This window comes from Erpetoichthys calabaricus, chromosome 1, assembly GCF_900747795.2.
Source record: "Erpetoichthys calabaricus chromosome 1, fErpCal1.3, whole genome shotgun sequence".
NCBI classification, from domain to species: Eukaryota; Metazoa; Chordata; class Cladistia; order Polypteriformes; family Polypteridae; genus Erpetoichthys; species Erpetoichthys calabaricus.
This window is the reverse complement of record NC_041394.2, coordinates 333,423,668-333,440,354: the sequence shown is the minus strand read 5'-3', so window position 1 is coordinate 333,440,354 and position 16,687 is coordinate 333,423,668. Positions and strand designations below refer to the sequence as shown.

At 40.3% G+C, this 16,687-nt stretch overlaps 2 protein-coding genes across 4 annotated transcripts in view; one reads left to right on the top strand and one right to left on the bottom strand.

Annotated features, from left to right (window-relative positions):
• LOC114665320 (gastrula zinc finger protein XlCGF57.1-like) overlaps positions 1–16,687 on the bottom strand; it is an 895,535-nt gene that overhangs the window by 436,708 nt on the left and 442,140 nt on the right. The window lies entirely within an intron of this gene.
• Positions 1–16,687, top strand: part of cnot2 (CCR4-NOT transcription complex, subunit 2) — a 141,459-nt gene that overhangs the window by 61,824 nt on the left and 62,948 nt on the right. For all 3 annotated transcript variants that reach the window (XM_028821128.2, XM_028821122.2, XM_028821127.2), the window contains exon 2: positions 8,100–8,216. In XM_028821128.2, coding sequence (XP_028676961.1) covers positions 8,100–8,216 — 117 coding nt within the window. The remainder of the gene's footprint in view (positions 1–8,099; positions 8,217–16,687) is intronic.

The window sequence follows — 16,687 nt, the reverse complement described above, 5'->3', positions numbered from 1 at the left end:
CAGTATGCATTGTCAAGGGTGTGGGGAGCTGAATGAACGCTAAGGAGAAGTGGACTTTGTGCTGGCTTTGTGCTGCTTGTCGCTCTGCGTTTCAATAATTTAAAAGTCTGTACAGCACCTATTTTCCTGTCTCACTGTCTTATCTTGCGTGAAGTTAAAATGTTTTATAATAGTGAGATGTTACTCATATCCTTAGCCCGACATCCACAAATCATATGTGTTAACAAAGTGTGTTTTATAAGTTTACATGTGTTTAAAGCGTGTGGGATGGGTATTTTAAGACTTAAACTACAAAAATGTTTATTTATATGGTCTTTCTATATCGCGGATTTTCTCCTGTTGCTGATGGGTCTGGAACATAACTTCCGTGATAGGCGGGTAATCACTTGTATTTAAAAACCCGCGAAGTCGTGAATCCGCGAAAAGTGAACCGCGAAGTAGCGAGGGATTACTGTAATCATGTTTTGCACAAGTCCCCACTGATGCACTATGAGTGATGCAGGGATCTTGTATTCACAGAGCAAGTATATGCTTCTTTTCAACCAGACTTTTACATTTTACTTTTACATATATGATGTGCTATTGCAACAAGTCGGCTTTTAGGATTTTTGTTGGGGAGCCTAGCTCTGTTTCTATTTTTCTAAGCCACAAAGTGGCAAGCTAAGAGTGCCTGAAATGAGTAACTATTAATTTCCCAATGGCAATGCAGTTGGAGATGGTTTTCTGATTTCAGTAAGTCTTAATTCACACCAAGCTGCTAAGTGTGAGCCTTGCAGACTAAATTTTTAATGATGCTTTCTTCCATAGCTTTCGTCATGTTGCAATGTGCATGTTACTTCTTAAAATATCACATTTGCTAACATGGAATTGAAAGCTTGGGTGATGAAAATTACAGCGTGAAAACCAAAGAACTCATCAACATGCAACACCAATCTTTTGCCTCAATTTTTTGACCATATTTTTTGAAATGCAACCACATGGCTGACATTCTGCCTTTACTAGGATAGTTACTCACTGAATTAAGTGTGCTGTGCTCTTCTCCATAAAACTGGGTGTTTGTTTTGAGGCTGCATGTTTTTCTACTGCTACTTATGAACTTAAAAGTGTTTTGTCGTACCGAAGAATGGAAAAATTTATTAAAAGTATTCAGTAAACTGATATTGTAAGTAAGCCTGAATTATTGGTCGGCAGTATTGATTCCGATTTACAAATCGGACTGATGCTAATGTTATCATTTTTAATGAACAGAGGCCGATAACAGTGTGATTGCTGGAGTATCGTGTACAGCTGTTTTATACATAGTATTTGTTATGTTACAGTATTTATTGTTGAAATTGACTTTTCAGTAACATTACCACTCATGAATAGAGGCCGTCCCTGAATCTCTTTGTGCGAATGTCAGTGACCCTGTACCATTTAAGATTGTGAAAAGTTACTGTACAGCACGGTTGAGTTCTTTTATCATACTGTTTGCCTTTTCTAAGGCAGCAAGTGCTGTGTATGCCCTGAAAAGAAGGCAGCTGCGTGCCTGTAACATTCTGTGCTGCTTATACAACTCTTTGCCAGGGCTTTGTGATCTTGACCTAAGCAGGTGCAATACCAGAATGAGAAATAGTCTGTATGGGTGAGTTATACTGTGCGCCTGTACAAATCGCTGAGAACAGATGGAGAAATGCGAGCTGTCCTTAGATGTCTGAGGAAGCAAAGGTGCTGGTGAGCCTTCATGACAAGAGCAGAAAACGTGCCCACTTCAGTTTATCGATGATACTTCAAAAAGATTAAAACTGCTTACCCTATCTACAGCATCGTCCAAGAATTTAGGTGGAAGTGTATAGTCTTAACATTTGCTTCCTGAAGTCTTTGAAAAGCTCCTTGGTTTTGCTGACATTCATAGTGAGATTACTGCCCTTGCACACAGAGTCTGCAGGTAGGCCTCTTCTCTGTAAGCTTTCCAATCATTGTTTGTGTTCATGCCTATGATAGTGGTGTCATCAGGAAATGTAGTGATGAAGTTGGAGTGGAGTTTGGACACAAAGTCATAGGTGAATAAGGAGTACAGAAGGGAACAAAGCACATTACCCTGTTGTGGCTACCAATCCTCGCAAGCCTAGGCTTGTTGGTTTGAAAGTCTGTAATCTAGTTGGTAAGTGTGGCACTAAGTTTTAAAATAAGAAATTTGGGAAGTTTGGTGGTCACCTTTGACAGTACAATAACATTGAATGCTCAGTTCTTACCTATAAACATGTGTACTAGGATGGTATGAAGTAGAAAGGATATTTCATCCACTGAGAACCAGTTATGACAATATGGAATTTTTAGGTGATCGTGATTATCTGGAAGTTTCTGTTAAATGTGTACTAGTCTCTCGAAGCACATCATTACATTTGGGATAAAGTCCACTGGTCTCTAGTCATTCAGGCAGTACACTTCTGTTTGGGTTATTTTTTTTTTTGTTTGTTTGTTTTTTTTTCTGTTCAGGGATAACTGTTGTTCTTTTGAAGCAGGCCTCACCTATAGATTCTGTCAGCAAGATGTATATGTTAAAGATGTCGCTGTAAACACTTACTTTTAACACCCTGGAATTTCATCCGGACAGGATGTCTTATGAACCTTATTTCATTTAAAAGTCCTTATTACATCATGCAGAGACATTAAGAAGGATGAATAATGTAGTGCTCCAGGTATTCGGATAGTGGACTGCTTGTTAACAAAATCTATGTGGGCATACAAGGCAATAAATTCATCAAGAATGGAAAATATAGATGAGACTGGATTAGGCTTTAGTTTTCTATAAACATCTCTAATCCTTGCCACAGTTTATGTTAGTAAATACAACTGCTCTACAGTGCCTGGTTAGTAGTTTACTTCAGTACTGACGTTTACCAAGCAACTCAGATTGCTTTTCTGAGGCTGTATTTGTATTACTTGTTGTTTCCATATCACTATTTTTAAAAAGCCTTGCTTTGTGCTTTCAGTAAATTCCTGATATATCACTAGTGATTTAGGGTGGTGTGGTATAACAGTATTGGAAGGGTAACAAAAACATATTTTAAAATGGTATGGTACCAGCATTTTGGGATATTTGGTAATGGAAGTAAACATCAGCTTTCCACTGATGTGTGTTAGTGCACCCCTCAAACCTCCTAAATCCTCTTTCCAAGGTAATGGTATATGTGAAAAATGTGACAACCACAAACCTCAACCAGATCAAGTCATCGCTGGGGACTCTCGCTTGATGTACTTGACAATTCCTCATCCACATCCTGTTAATTCGATCTATGGTATCTAGGTGGAGGGGATATGTACAGTAAGGCGGTGCAATGGTGTGGCTCGTCATTGTGCAGCCCGACTGGAATAAGATGGAATTTTTGCAATACAGTCAAGACTTTGCAGGCAACCAACCCATATTTCTTGAGATTGTTAAGACTTTAAAGTGTATCCCATCCACTTAATTGCTTCGACGCACATTATATGCCATCAAGAGGGAAACGGACTGAAGAATATTTAGAGAGATCCGTTATTTGCTTCAAATCCATTTTGGTACCGGTAATGAGGTACAAAAGCTAGTATTGATACTAAAGTCAAAATTTTACTCATGATTCAACACTACTGGTGATCCACTGTTTCTACTTAGGAAAGTGTGGAATGTTTTAATGGGCATACAAGTGTGCATTAAAGTATAGGACAAACAAGCCAACTTTATCTCTATTATATAAAAAAATCTTGAGACGAGACTTTTTCAGAGAGACGAGACATGACTTTCTCAGAGACACTTTCATGTCCCACAAGAGAGAGTAAATGACAAAGTAGAGCATTGTAAAGAATTCAAAAATGTTGGCACGATACACATGCAGAGCAGGTTAGATATAATGGAAGTAGGAAAGTTCGAAAGTCTCCAAAAATATGATAGTAAAGATCACATTAGCGCAGACAAACAGAAATTATTACTCGGTGATATAACGGAACAGCGAAAAGAGATGGAATATATATTGGTCTGATTTAAGCTTTTAGGTCGGAGACTTGTAGATCATCTAATTCGTGTTGCCATCTGGGAAAAGTAGTGTTTCTTCCCAATGAAGGGGCGCGAGAATTAAGATTTGTTGTTTGGTGAAAGTGAAATCCACATTCGCTGTCACGCTTGAGTCACAGAGTTGCACAGATACACAGGAGTTTTTAGAGACAGAAATGTTATTCAGACACTCATAAGTCTCTTTCAGGAGTGAATCGAGCTCCCATGTGTAGTTGGAGGGGACCGTTCTGTCTCTCAATGAAAAGAATAGAAAATCTTCCTCTTCATAGTGGCGCGCCTCGGGAATTGGACCCCCAATAGGAGCAGAGGATGTCTGGGGGAGAAGAGACACAAGACAGTGAGACAAAAGGACAGCTGTTGTACAGGCTTTTAAATGTTCGAAGTGCCACACAGATGGAGATCATGCGGCACAGCAGCAGCAGCAGCTGATAGAGCAAAGAGAAGGTAAAAAATAAAAATATTTGTTTCCCATTGTATCACTGTTAAAGAGGGGGTTTCGAAGGAGCGACCGTGTCTCCTCGGGATGCGTTCAGTTCCCCTCTTCACAATTCTAGCAGGAGAGATGCGAAGTGGCTGGCATATAGCGCAGCCCGGGGGGTTATGGTATGGTTTTGGGTGAAGGGTTGGCGAGTTAAGCGAGCAGGGGGCGAAGTCCCCTAGTTTGACCATATGATAACCACTTCAGGCAAGGTTATTGATTTCATGTAGTGGTTGGTTGACACTTGAACGCACGTATTCCATCATTGTGCTGATTTAATCCTTGGAAGCACAGGCTGTTATATTGGCACTGCGTGCTGTACTAAAGTTGGTTCTGCACTAAAAATCTTGTATAGCTTTTCTCTTACCTTGCTCAAGTCTGTCCCACCTAGCCATGTAGACTGAAGATTACTTCAAAACTTTTATTGAAGTATTTAAGGTTATTAAGGTTGAAGGTATGAAATATTAAGGTTCGAGAGGATGTCAAGCGGAAGAAAGAGTCCTATTGGGTCTGGTTGACCAGTGGGACTCCAGAGGCAGCTGAGGGGTACCGGCAGGCCAAGCGTGTGGCGGTATCGGCTGTTGCAGAGGCAAAAACTCGGGCATGGGAGGAGTTTGGGGAAGCCATGGAAAACAACTTTCACTCGGCACCGAGAAGGTTCTGGAAAACCGTCAGGCGCCTCAGGAGGGGAAAGCGGTTCTCCACCAACACTGTGTACAGTGGAGATGGGGCCCAGCTGACTTCAATTGTAGACGTTATTGACCGGTGGAAGGAATACTTCGAGGATCTTCTCAATCCCACCATCATGTTTTCCTTAGAGGAAGCAGAGCTGGAGGACTCCAGGGGGGACCCGTCCATAACAGGGGCCGAGGTAGTTAAAAAGCTCTGAGGTGGCGGGGCCCCTGGGTTGGACGAGGTTCACCCTGGGTTCCTCAAGGCTTTGGATGTTTTGGGGATGTCCTGGTTGACACGTCTCTGCAACATCATATGGCCATCGGGGGCAGTGCCTCTGTATTGGCAAACCGGGGTGGTGGTCCCCCTTTTTAAGAAGGGTGACAGGAGGATGTGCTCCAACTATAGGGGGATCACACTCCTCAGCCTCCCCGGGAAGGTCTATTCAGGGGTGCTGGAGAAGAGAGTTCTGTCAATGGTCGAATCTCGGATTCAAGAGGAACAATGCAGATTCCGTTCCGGTCGTGGAACACTGGACCAGCTCTACACCCTGGCCAGGATTCTGGAGGGGGCATGGGAGTTTGCCCAACCAGTCCACATGTTTTGTGGATTTGGAGAAGGCATTCGACCGTATCCCTTGAAGCATCCTGTTGGGTGTGCTCCAAGAGTACAGGGTAAAAGGCTTGTTGTTACGAGCCTTTCAGTCTCTGTACAGGAGGAGCAGGAGCTTGGTCCGCATTGCTGGTAATAAGTCGGACTCGTTTCCTGTTGAGGTTGGACTCCACCAGGGCTGCCCTTTGTCACCGATTCTGTTCATAAGTTATATGGACAGAATTTCTAGGCGCAGCCAAGGAGCGGAGGGGGTCTGGTTCGGTGACCTCAAAATCTCGTCTCTGCTATTTGCGAATGACGTGGTTCTGTTGGCTTCATTGGACAGTGACCTCCAGCTCTCATTGGAGCTGTTCGAAGTAGAGTGTGAAGCGGCGGGGATGAGAGTCAGCACCTCGAAATCTGAGGCCATGGTTCTCAGCTGGAGAAGGGTGGAATGCTCTCTCTGGGTTGGGAACACATTACTGCCTCAAGTGGAGGAGTTCAAGTATCTCGGGGTCTTGTTCACGAGTGAAGGAAGAATGGAGCGGGAGGTTGACAGACGGATCGGTGCAGCATCCGCAGTAATGCGGGCTCTGCAACGGTCCGTCGTGGTGAAGAGAGAGCTTAGCTAAAAGGCGAGGCTGTCGATTTACCAGTCGATCTACGTTCCTACCCTCACCTATGGCCACGAGTTTTGGGTAGGGACCAAAAGAGCAAGACCACGGATACAAGCGGCCGAAATGAGTTTTCTCCGCAGGTTGGCTGGACTTTCCCTTAGAGATAGGGTGAGGAGTTCAGTTATCTGGGAGAGACTCTGAGTAGAGTTGCTGCTCCTCCGCATTGAGAAGAGTTAGCTGAGGTGGTTCAGGCATCTGGTTAGGATGCCCCCTGGACGCCTCCCTGGCGGGGTGTTCCGAGCATGCCCCACTGGGAGAAGGCCACGGGGCAGACCCAGGACATGCTGGAGGGACTTTATCTCCCGGCTGGCCTTGGAACACCGCGGGGTCCTCCCAGAGTAGCTGGAGAAGATGGCCGGGGAGAGGGAGGTCTGGGCTTCTCTGCTTAGGCTTCTGCCCCCGCGACCCGACCTCAGATAAGTGGTGGATAATGGATGGATATTTATTTATTTATTGTAAATTAAACATTTCAGCTGCATACCGATATGTTAATGTGTATTTGGCTATGTAATACTCAACTGATACTTTGAGACTGCTGTCAATGTCCTGCTCCACTGACAGACTGAGGAGATCATTCCTCCCCCACACTCTTCAATTCCACCAGTCGGGGTAAACGTTAAAATTGTACAAAGTTATCGTCTGTCTGTATACCTGCATTGTTATCGGCATTGTTATCACTCTTTAATATTGTTCTTTATCAGTATGCTGCTGCTGGAGTATGTGAATTTCCCATTGGGATTAATAAAGTATCTATCTGTGTCTGTCTAGTGCCTTTCGTATCTATCTATCCATCTATCTAATTTTTAAGTTCTTTTTAGTATTTTGTTAATAGATATCAGATGTTTTTGGCATAGATTGGATGTTTTTTTTTCATTTACAGCTATTTCATTTATACCTAAAGAGGCATTAACTTGCTCTCACTAACATTCTAAATCTTTTACAAGAATATTATTTATTTAACGACATTTTAATTTGCTTTGCTAATTGTTGAAATATGTTGTTTTTGATTGTCAATTTGATTAGTATTTAAACTATGGCCTTGTATAGATGTAAATAAATCAAAATTGGTACAAATAAACTTACTTTCTATTTATATAGTTTGTGTACATAAGGGGACTTTTTACTGTACATTAAAATTTATTCTGTGTAATGTTTGAATATGAATAAAATATATTGTATGGCTTCAGTCACAGTTGCTTGCAAGTTTCTATTTGTGTTGCTTTACTGTTCTAAGGAAGGCTGATACTTAATGGAGTCCAAATTCATGGAGTGCCTCGCAGCACTAGTGTTAGTCAAGCCTTTCTGAGGTCCTCTGCACATTCGGGGTTTGTAACTGTGCACCAGGTTTGTGTGTTTTTATCATTTCTGAAATCCCAAATAGCCTATAGATTAATGTCATGTGTGCTGAAATATTTAAAATGGCTCTGCCAAGCGGATTTTGCATTATCCGGAAAGTGATTTGAATACTCAAAGTGGTCACTATATGCTGTGGCCAGCACACACTTATAAAAATAATTACCCCATTTGTGCAGTGTTGTTGGGAATAAATAGTTAGATAAAATTACAGCAATATGAAAATATGTTTACAGCAATGTGAAAATAAGCACAATCTTATTTTTGTTAATGTGCTATTTCTGTTTGTCTTATTCAGGTGACAAACAGTATGTTTGGTGCTTCAAGAAAGAAGTTTGTAGAGGGGGTTGACAGTGATTATCACGATGACAGCATGTACTATAGCCAGTCTTCGATTTTCCGACCGGAAAAAGAGGTACGTGCATGAAAAAAGAATATTATATGCCCTGTATGTGTTTTTATTTATTTAATTTATTTATTTATTTATTTTTGTATAATTGCTAAAATAAGTTGTCTTGCTTTAATTTTTATTTCTAATAGCGTTCACTTTCAAAATGTATATAAATGACCAAAGTTAAAGGATATGTATTACAGGTATGACCAATTATTAATTTGAATAGGTCAGGATGATAAATATCAATATCAGCCATTGACAAAATCTACATGTTTATTATCATAATGCAGTACCTCAAATTTAAAAAAAATGAGGATGTGTGAAACTTGTACTCTTCATAGCAAAACTTGTTTTTTGCACATGAAGTCATCGTGTAATAGTGTGTTCAGTTTATAAGATTTTCAAAAGTATCAAAGTATCAGTAATTATCAGTTTTAACATTATTTCAATACACATTTTGTATGATCTTGATTCTGCAGCCTGTTACAAATGCACTTCTGGTTGCCTATGGTAAGAGTTTTTGCCCCATTTCCCCATACTCACAGATGTTAATATGATAACTTCAGCAGCTTTGGAGCCCCTCAGTTTCTGGTGCACATGCATCTCAGTTGACAGTGTCCTGTGCCTTAGGTAGCCACCTATGTCACTTTGTGGGTTGACTAGCTCTATTTAAAGGGCTGACATGCATATCGATACAAAGAATTTCAAAAAGCATCTTATTTCTAAATTACAGAAAAAAATAAGTTTAACACTAGATTCCCTGAAGCCTACAAGAAAAACTCATAATCCCGGGCCACCTTAAATTCCTTCGCACCTCTCCATTAGCGTCTTTTGTTTTGCAAATGTGTCGAACAATGCAAGCAGCAAGTAGCCTGCTGTCCCATCTCCCCACCGACACAGCTCAATTCAGGGAAAAAATTTCTCCCAACTCAAGGCTCTTTATCTGGGTGTGAGGTGCCTGGATAATAATAATATAAAATAATATATCGTTATTTGGAAGCACGTGCATTTCATGTGTGTTCCGTATCTACAGCGATCTGGGTAAATGTAGGATGGCAAGAAATGTTGAACACAACCTTTTTCATGTTATAGTACTAATGAGAAAGCTTTGACATGAAGTGTATAATGTGTGAAGACTGAAGTCCGCATATCAAATAAACACTTTCACAAAAGGTACAAGTATAACGAAGCAAGTATGCTTTTATTCAAGAATATAACCAAAGAAAATGAAATCGGGTTAGGGTACAATGCTGACACGACTGCTACTGTTTAGATCTGGCAGTGCCAGATCTAAACACTAGCATGGATTGCTGCTCATGTAATGAAGTGTGTATAGCTGCAGGTGGAAGCTGCCGTCGCACTTTTCGTAACTGAACTTTTCCTGAATAAGGAGTGGCATTGCACATGTACTTTGTCAGCATGCCTGTGCTGATCAAACACAGGAATCTCTGCAGTCTACTTGTGACTTTACACTGTAGGAAGATGAGTAAATATAGGTAAACAACATTTGATGTGGCGTTTATATAAGTAACATAAATGTTTTTCATCTAAAGACCATCAGGAACCATATTTGCAAACGGAACTTTGCACGATACCTTGGCAAGCTCCGTAAGCCCCGCTGTTTTGTTGAAGGACATGTTAGTGTCAGATTCACTGGGAGGATGACTCCCAACTTCTTGCTGCATCCAAACAGTGTCATCTTTCACCTTTACGCTTGGTGCAGCTGCGTTGTTCTTAGATGTGAGTGGATGTTTCTTCCGGGGAGGGCTTCTCTGATGCAGAACCCTCGTCCTCATTTGAGTTCACCTCTGTTATAGCACATCTTTTTATTTGAAAACTAGCAGTGTCAGATCTGGGGAGCATGAACGTGACTGAGAGAATAAAACTGAATAATAAAAAAACGCTAACCTTTACAAGTACCATAAATTTACACCAGCTATTGTATGGGTTTTATTCTATAATACTGTAGTAACAATAAGAGCAGCTCACTACTCAAAATGGAAAATCTAGGAAGCACTCAGAATCGAACCTGGGACCTCATGATTGAGTCAGCAGTTCTTGCATCTTGTGAATTGGGCGGCCCGGACACAGACAGGCAGACACATGCAAAGCCATCACCACACATTTATTTACACTATATACAAAGTTTTAAAGTGCACCGCCACACAAACCCCAACAGTCTCCCAAAGTCCAGGCTCCTCTTTAAGCCACCTCTCTTTCTCTTCTCGCCAGGCCTCTCTTTGCCGCCTCCTTTCCGACCTCATCCTTCTCCTCACCTGACTCCAGCCCTGAGTGAGGAGACGCGGCTCCTTAAATAGGCAGGCGGCTGATGACCACACCCGGCCACCTGCCACAATCTGCACCACCCAAGCGGTCACATTAGTGTCGTACCCTAAACTGATTTCTTTTTCTTGAGTTATTTTTGAATAAAAGTGCATGTTTTCTTATACTTAAACCTTTTGTGAAAGTGTTTATTTGATATTTGGACTTCAGTCTTCACACATTATACAGTTACGTCAAAATTTTGTCGTTATGACTATAACATGAAAAAAGTTTGTTTTAGGGTATGTGTTCAGCATTTGTTGCCTCTCATTTCCTGTCATCCTACATTTACAGATTGTTGTAGACACGGAACACACAAGAAATGCATGTGTTCCAAATAATATATTATTTACCCTATACAACTCCAGGTACCTCACTCCCAGATAAGCAGACTTGAGCTGAGAGAACTTTTTGTCCGAGTTGAACTGTGGCAGTGAGGGATGGGATAACAGTCTGATTGCACGTGTGTGCTGATCGACACATTTGCCCAACAAAATGGAGAGGTGCGAAGGAATTTAAGATGGCCTGGGATTACACGTTTATTCGTAGGCTTCAGGGATTCTAGTGTTAAACTTGTAAATCGTTGTTTGAAGTATGTGATGTTAATTTTTTTTTTCTCTGAAATTTAAAATGTTTTTTGAAGACCGTTAAATGTTTAATGCATTAAGACAGGGGGCTGCAGTTACTTTTACCAATGGGCAAGTTTTATTCTGTGTGGTTAATTCAGGGGAAATTGGCCTTTAGCACTGAAGATCTTTTGCTCCCTTGATTTTTTATACTGTCACCATGACAGCTGATGTGTCCTGTCATATCTGGTTACTTTCTTTTACTACATACGGTTTTAAAATATTTCATCACATCTAATATTTGATATAAGGTGCTATAACATTTCAGTGCACAACTGCATTTATAATGGTACTACTTCTTCATGTGGTCATATACTTTCAACTGTGCTTCAGTGGGTTTGTTTAGTATTTATATAGTATAGTATTAAGGCTCATTTGCAGCCAGACAGATGCACTCCTTACTGAAGAGTATGTTGACATGCTAGTCTTTGAACTTCCATTTTTACCTAAATGTTTACTTAATGAATACATTTTTATGCATACTGTAAATTGTGGAACCTCGGATCCAGGAGAATTCTGTCCAAGCCATGGAACAGTGGACCATCTCTTCACACTCATGAGGATCCTGGAGGGTTCATGGGAGATGCTCAGTCAGTCAACATGAATTTTATACACTTAGATTAGGCTATGAGGATGTTCCTCCTTGGCTTCTATGGTCGTGATATGATGGGCTATTCTGTCTCTGTATAATCACAGTGATGGCTGTGTCTGCATACTTGGAAATATATTAGCATCATCCTCAAGGCTTTGTTTTTTGTCTTATATGGTTTGTGATTTTCATGGATAGGATATCCAGTCGAAGCAGGGGAGAGGAGGGTGCCCAGTTTGGTGGTCTAAGTCGCTACCTTTTGCAGGTGATGTGGCCCTGTTGTCTTTATCAGGTTGTGAACTCCATTATGTATTTGGAAAGTTTGCAGCCAAGTGTGAAATGGGCAGAGATGAGTATCAGCAGCTCCATATCTGGGGCCATGGTCCTTAATAGGAAAAAGGTTGACTGTCCTCTCCCAAGTGGGAGGTGAGTTTCTGCCTCAAGTGGAGAAGTTTAAATACCTGAGTCCTGAGAAAGAGAATGAGGTATTGTGAGATCGACGGACAGATTGGGACTGCAAGTGCAGTTATGTGGTTACTATGTTGATAGTTTTGAAGAAGGAGCTGAGGCAGAAGGCAAAGCTCAAAATCACTAATGGTCATGAGCTTTGTGTAATGACCAAAAGAATGAGATTTTAAGTAGAAGTGGCCAAATTATGCTTTCTCCACAGGGTTACTGGGCTCTCCCTTAGAGATGAGGTGAGCTGCTGTGCCTCTGCATCGAGAAGAGCCAATTGAGGTGGTTTCGGCATCTGATACCTCCTGTACACGTAATTGCTGAGGTTTTATGGGGACGGCCAGCTGGGAGGAGGCCCCAGGGAAGATCCAGGGCTTGCTGGGAACATTGTATCTCCCAGATGGCTTAAGAACACTATAGGATTCCATAGTATGAGTTGGCAAGTGTGGCTGGGGAAAGGGGATGTATGAGCCTCACTGCTAAGACTGTTAACCCTAAGATCCTGTCCCAGATAAGTGGTGTAAAATGAATGAATACATTTTTATCATTTACAAAAATTTGCAATACTTATTCAGTTAACATTTAATGACATTTCTTAGCATTCATTGAACAATAGCAGTAAAAGTTTTAATCGATGTAAAAACTTTGTTTTATTTTTTACAGAAGTTTACTCCTACCTTTTACAAAAGATTGCACTACTATTTGCATTTAATGACTACAATTTCTATTTGCTTTCATCAATGTAAAAATTTTAATGCACATAGAATTGCAATTTACCTAAGTTTTAGTTTTTACCTAAATAGGTTCGCCTTCTGGAAAATGCCACAAGAACCTCACTGCATGCTCCACACTCAGGGACGGTTTCTTTCCCCAGACCATAAGGCCACTAAACTTGCAGTAAAATTGAACTTGCTTCCCTATACTGTACCTACCTGCTGGTTTGTTTTATTCTACTGTACTGCCTTCTGCACTTCTCTTTGTGCCACTACTGTTTAATACAATGTTTATGCCTGTACAGTTCTGTTTTGTACTATGTACATTAGGCTATTGTTCTCCTACTCTTATTTATTGTATTTACTTTTTACATTATTGTATTGTCTTATTTACTATATACATGTACTTCCCTCCCACCCCCCATTCGCTTCACAACAGTAGCACAAGAATTTTACTATGCTCTCACAGTGTATGTGACAATAACTATCTTTTTTTAATCAAATGTTTGTTACAACCATCTTTTATCTTGTACTAGGAGATAAAATTGTCTAAATGGTGACACCTACTGACTTTAGTGGGAATACCCTGAATAGATGAGATAAATATGCATCCTCTCAGGGAAATTCTAGTAGCTCAGACACATCAATAACAAATGTACGAGAACAGCTATTTAAAGCCACATGGAATGCAAGGTAATTTGTAAACATCCAATTTCCCTTATTATTTATTTCAGGTATATTTCATACTAGTTCTGGGCGGTATGACCAAAATTCTATATCATGGTATTTTTAAAAATTATACCGGTTTCACTGTATTTGACGGTATTTTTTTCCCATGCATGAGTGGATGTTAACCACATTTTCCACTGCAATTACTGGCTAAGAATAACCTATTCCACTGTCATGAGAATTGTACATTGTACAAAAAAACATTTTAATGTGCACACGAGTATTAATACAGGTTTGCATGGCCCCATAAAGTGATAATTTTTAAGGGGGTGGCACTAATGAAGAGAAGGCATCACATTGCATGACAGTTGCTGTCAAAATGTAGAATTTTTTTATTGAACTAATTTTGCAAACAAACTAAAATTTTGACAACATATTTTCAACCATCTAAAGAGGCATTTAGACTTAGTAAAATATCCAGAGGTGCTTGTCAAAAGTTGTATTACACTGATCATGTCTTAGAAAAGGAATAAATAGTAAATATTTTTTGTAAACCAACTACACTTTGTTAACATTAACAATCTCTGTCCACTGACATGTTAAAGTGACTTTTTAAACAACTTTACCATCATTAAACTGCATAATATTTAAACTAATAAATAGTGCAATTTCCAGTAATAATACTATTTACTTCAAGACTTCAAGCTTAGGTGCATTACACAGTATACACCAAATAAAAATAAAAAGAAGTGCAACTTGGTGATGACATAACTGAACCATCATTAAGGCAAATTGCATTAATGTGGACCTTGCTTCACACTAAGCTATATACATAAATAATAAAACTGCAACTTGCATTTATGCTATTTTGTGGTATAGTAGGTCCGTGGCTTCAAATTAAAATATGGCCACTTTTTAAATCCAGTTTGCCATGTCTGTTTCCGTGGGCATGATTGGACAACCGTGGGAAGTTGATGAGGTGATTGGGGCGGCGTGTGATTAAGTCGCTGCGCCCACAGAAATGTATATTTATGGGCCGGCAGGATAGGGGGAAGTGAAAAAGAAAAGTTAGATCAGAAGGAGATTAAAGAAGGGAAAATGCAGTCGTGGGAGACGATCCAGACACCAGGAATGAGAAGGCAGCACGAGCTGGGGCTCCATGAGGGAGCGCAGACTGAGGAAGACGGGAGTTGTGCCGACCTTGGACGGTCTGGCTGCGCAATGTGGCGGCAGCAAGGAGTTCGTGCTGCAGAGGCTCCGCTGGCAACGCCAGTGATGGGTGAGCTGGGGAGACAAAAGGCAGTGGGCTATGATCGAGTGAGGAGAGAGAGACTGCATTTTAACCTCTATTTTAACCGATTTATTTATTATGGATTTTATCCCCATATTTTACTGTTTTTATGGATTTGCGATTTATTTGGGTACTGTATTTTTTGAACACTGCACAATACACTTGGTTTTACTTTTGACTGTTTTTAACAAAAGCACTTGAGCACTTTCCACCATCCCCTGGCTTCAATGAGATTTGTTAGCTCAGCTCATCTTGGTCATAACTATTGACGGTGTTGGTTTAACAGACTCCAATGTGAGAAGAGGGAGTCTGTAGGGGACCGGCATCGTCACACTATTACACAGTACCCAGGTACATTACACAGTATTGAAAAAAAAACATAAAAAGTACAACTTGGCTTGCAGTATTATACAGTAGTATAGAAACGGTATGCACACATTTGAACATAATGGTCCACATTTGACCTTTTAAATCTATTAAAATTATTCTATAATAATTATCAGAAAATGCAATTTGTTGCATAAACGTTACTGTTCGCAAAAATATTCCCCTTTGTGTAACCCACAAGTACCTGTACATTTGACCCGGGTTTCAATGTAACTCTGGAAAATCTAAGGTACAACTGGCCATGGGTAAAAATGGGGCCTGGCAAATAAAATCTGACATTATTAAATGTTTGGTGATAGTCATACAATATGGCACATAAATGGGGAATTGCGTACGCCACAATATAAAAGGAATATCTTGTTTTGAGTTGTCAATGTTATAGAATCAATGTAGTTTTTTCATTGTAATGTTATTTCTTGTCTGACAGTTTGACGCTGTTCTTGAGAAAGGTTGTGTGTGTATTTCATTTTTTGTTCACTGTCTAGGTGGAAGACTTCCTGCCTCTGATCTTCAGATAATGTTGCTCTGTGGTTTGTCATACGTTGTCTTTGTTGTTCTAAGGCCTCTTGCCTGTGCTTGTTGGTCTGGAGTGATGTACCTGTAGATGTTTCTGCTTTTGTGCGTTGGTGTGAGTATGTAGGCTGGCAAGACCGTTTCTGTTGGTTGCAGCTTGGCTATATGTGCCTTTTATTTTTTTGGGAGGCTTATGTTGAACTGAAGGAAAGAGGAGGTGTAAAATGGTAGTGTCATAATGCAGTTTCGGTGAGTAACACAGGTGGGAGGATAACCTTGAAGTGAAGGAAAGAGGAGGTGTAAAATGGTAGTGTCATAATGCAGTTTCAATCAATAACAAAGTATGTACCGAATAAACAGTCAAATATCACAGTCAATAATTGGTCACATTGAAGATTTGAAGGTATGCCTAAGACCTAAACTCTGCCAAGAACACTGATTCCTTGCTATTGTTGTGGAGAGATATAGTAGTTGTGGCAACCGTTGTTTATATCGAGCACGGACAGACACAAGCGAAATAATATAAGGATAGTGGTAACACAATAATTTTACTACTTTCACTTAGTTTCCAAATAACAAAAAAAAATCCTGCTGCTCTTTATAGTGTTTAAAAAATATAACTTGTTATACATTTTCTCTCATAGAATTCCACTACTACATAGTTGTAGCTGAACAATAGGAATGGGAGAATTTGGATAATTTTGTATGTGGGCATCCTGCTAGGTTATCTTATGGTATAAGATCTGGTGCCTTGCCATCTAGAGTCAGGAGACTGATGTGTTGTTTTTATGAGGATAACTTTCCAGTAAAGGTGTACATAGGACTGGTCTCGCACAAAGGCAGTTTTCTACCACATGTAATCTGTACCATGCATTTCATTTCCAGATGCAATGTGTACTGTAGAGTAGCGTTTACTAACAAGCAAA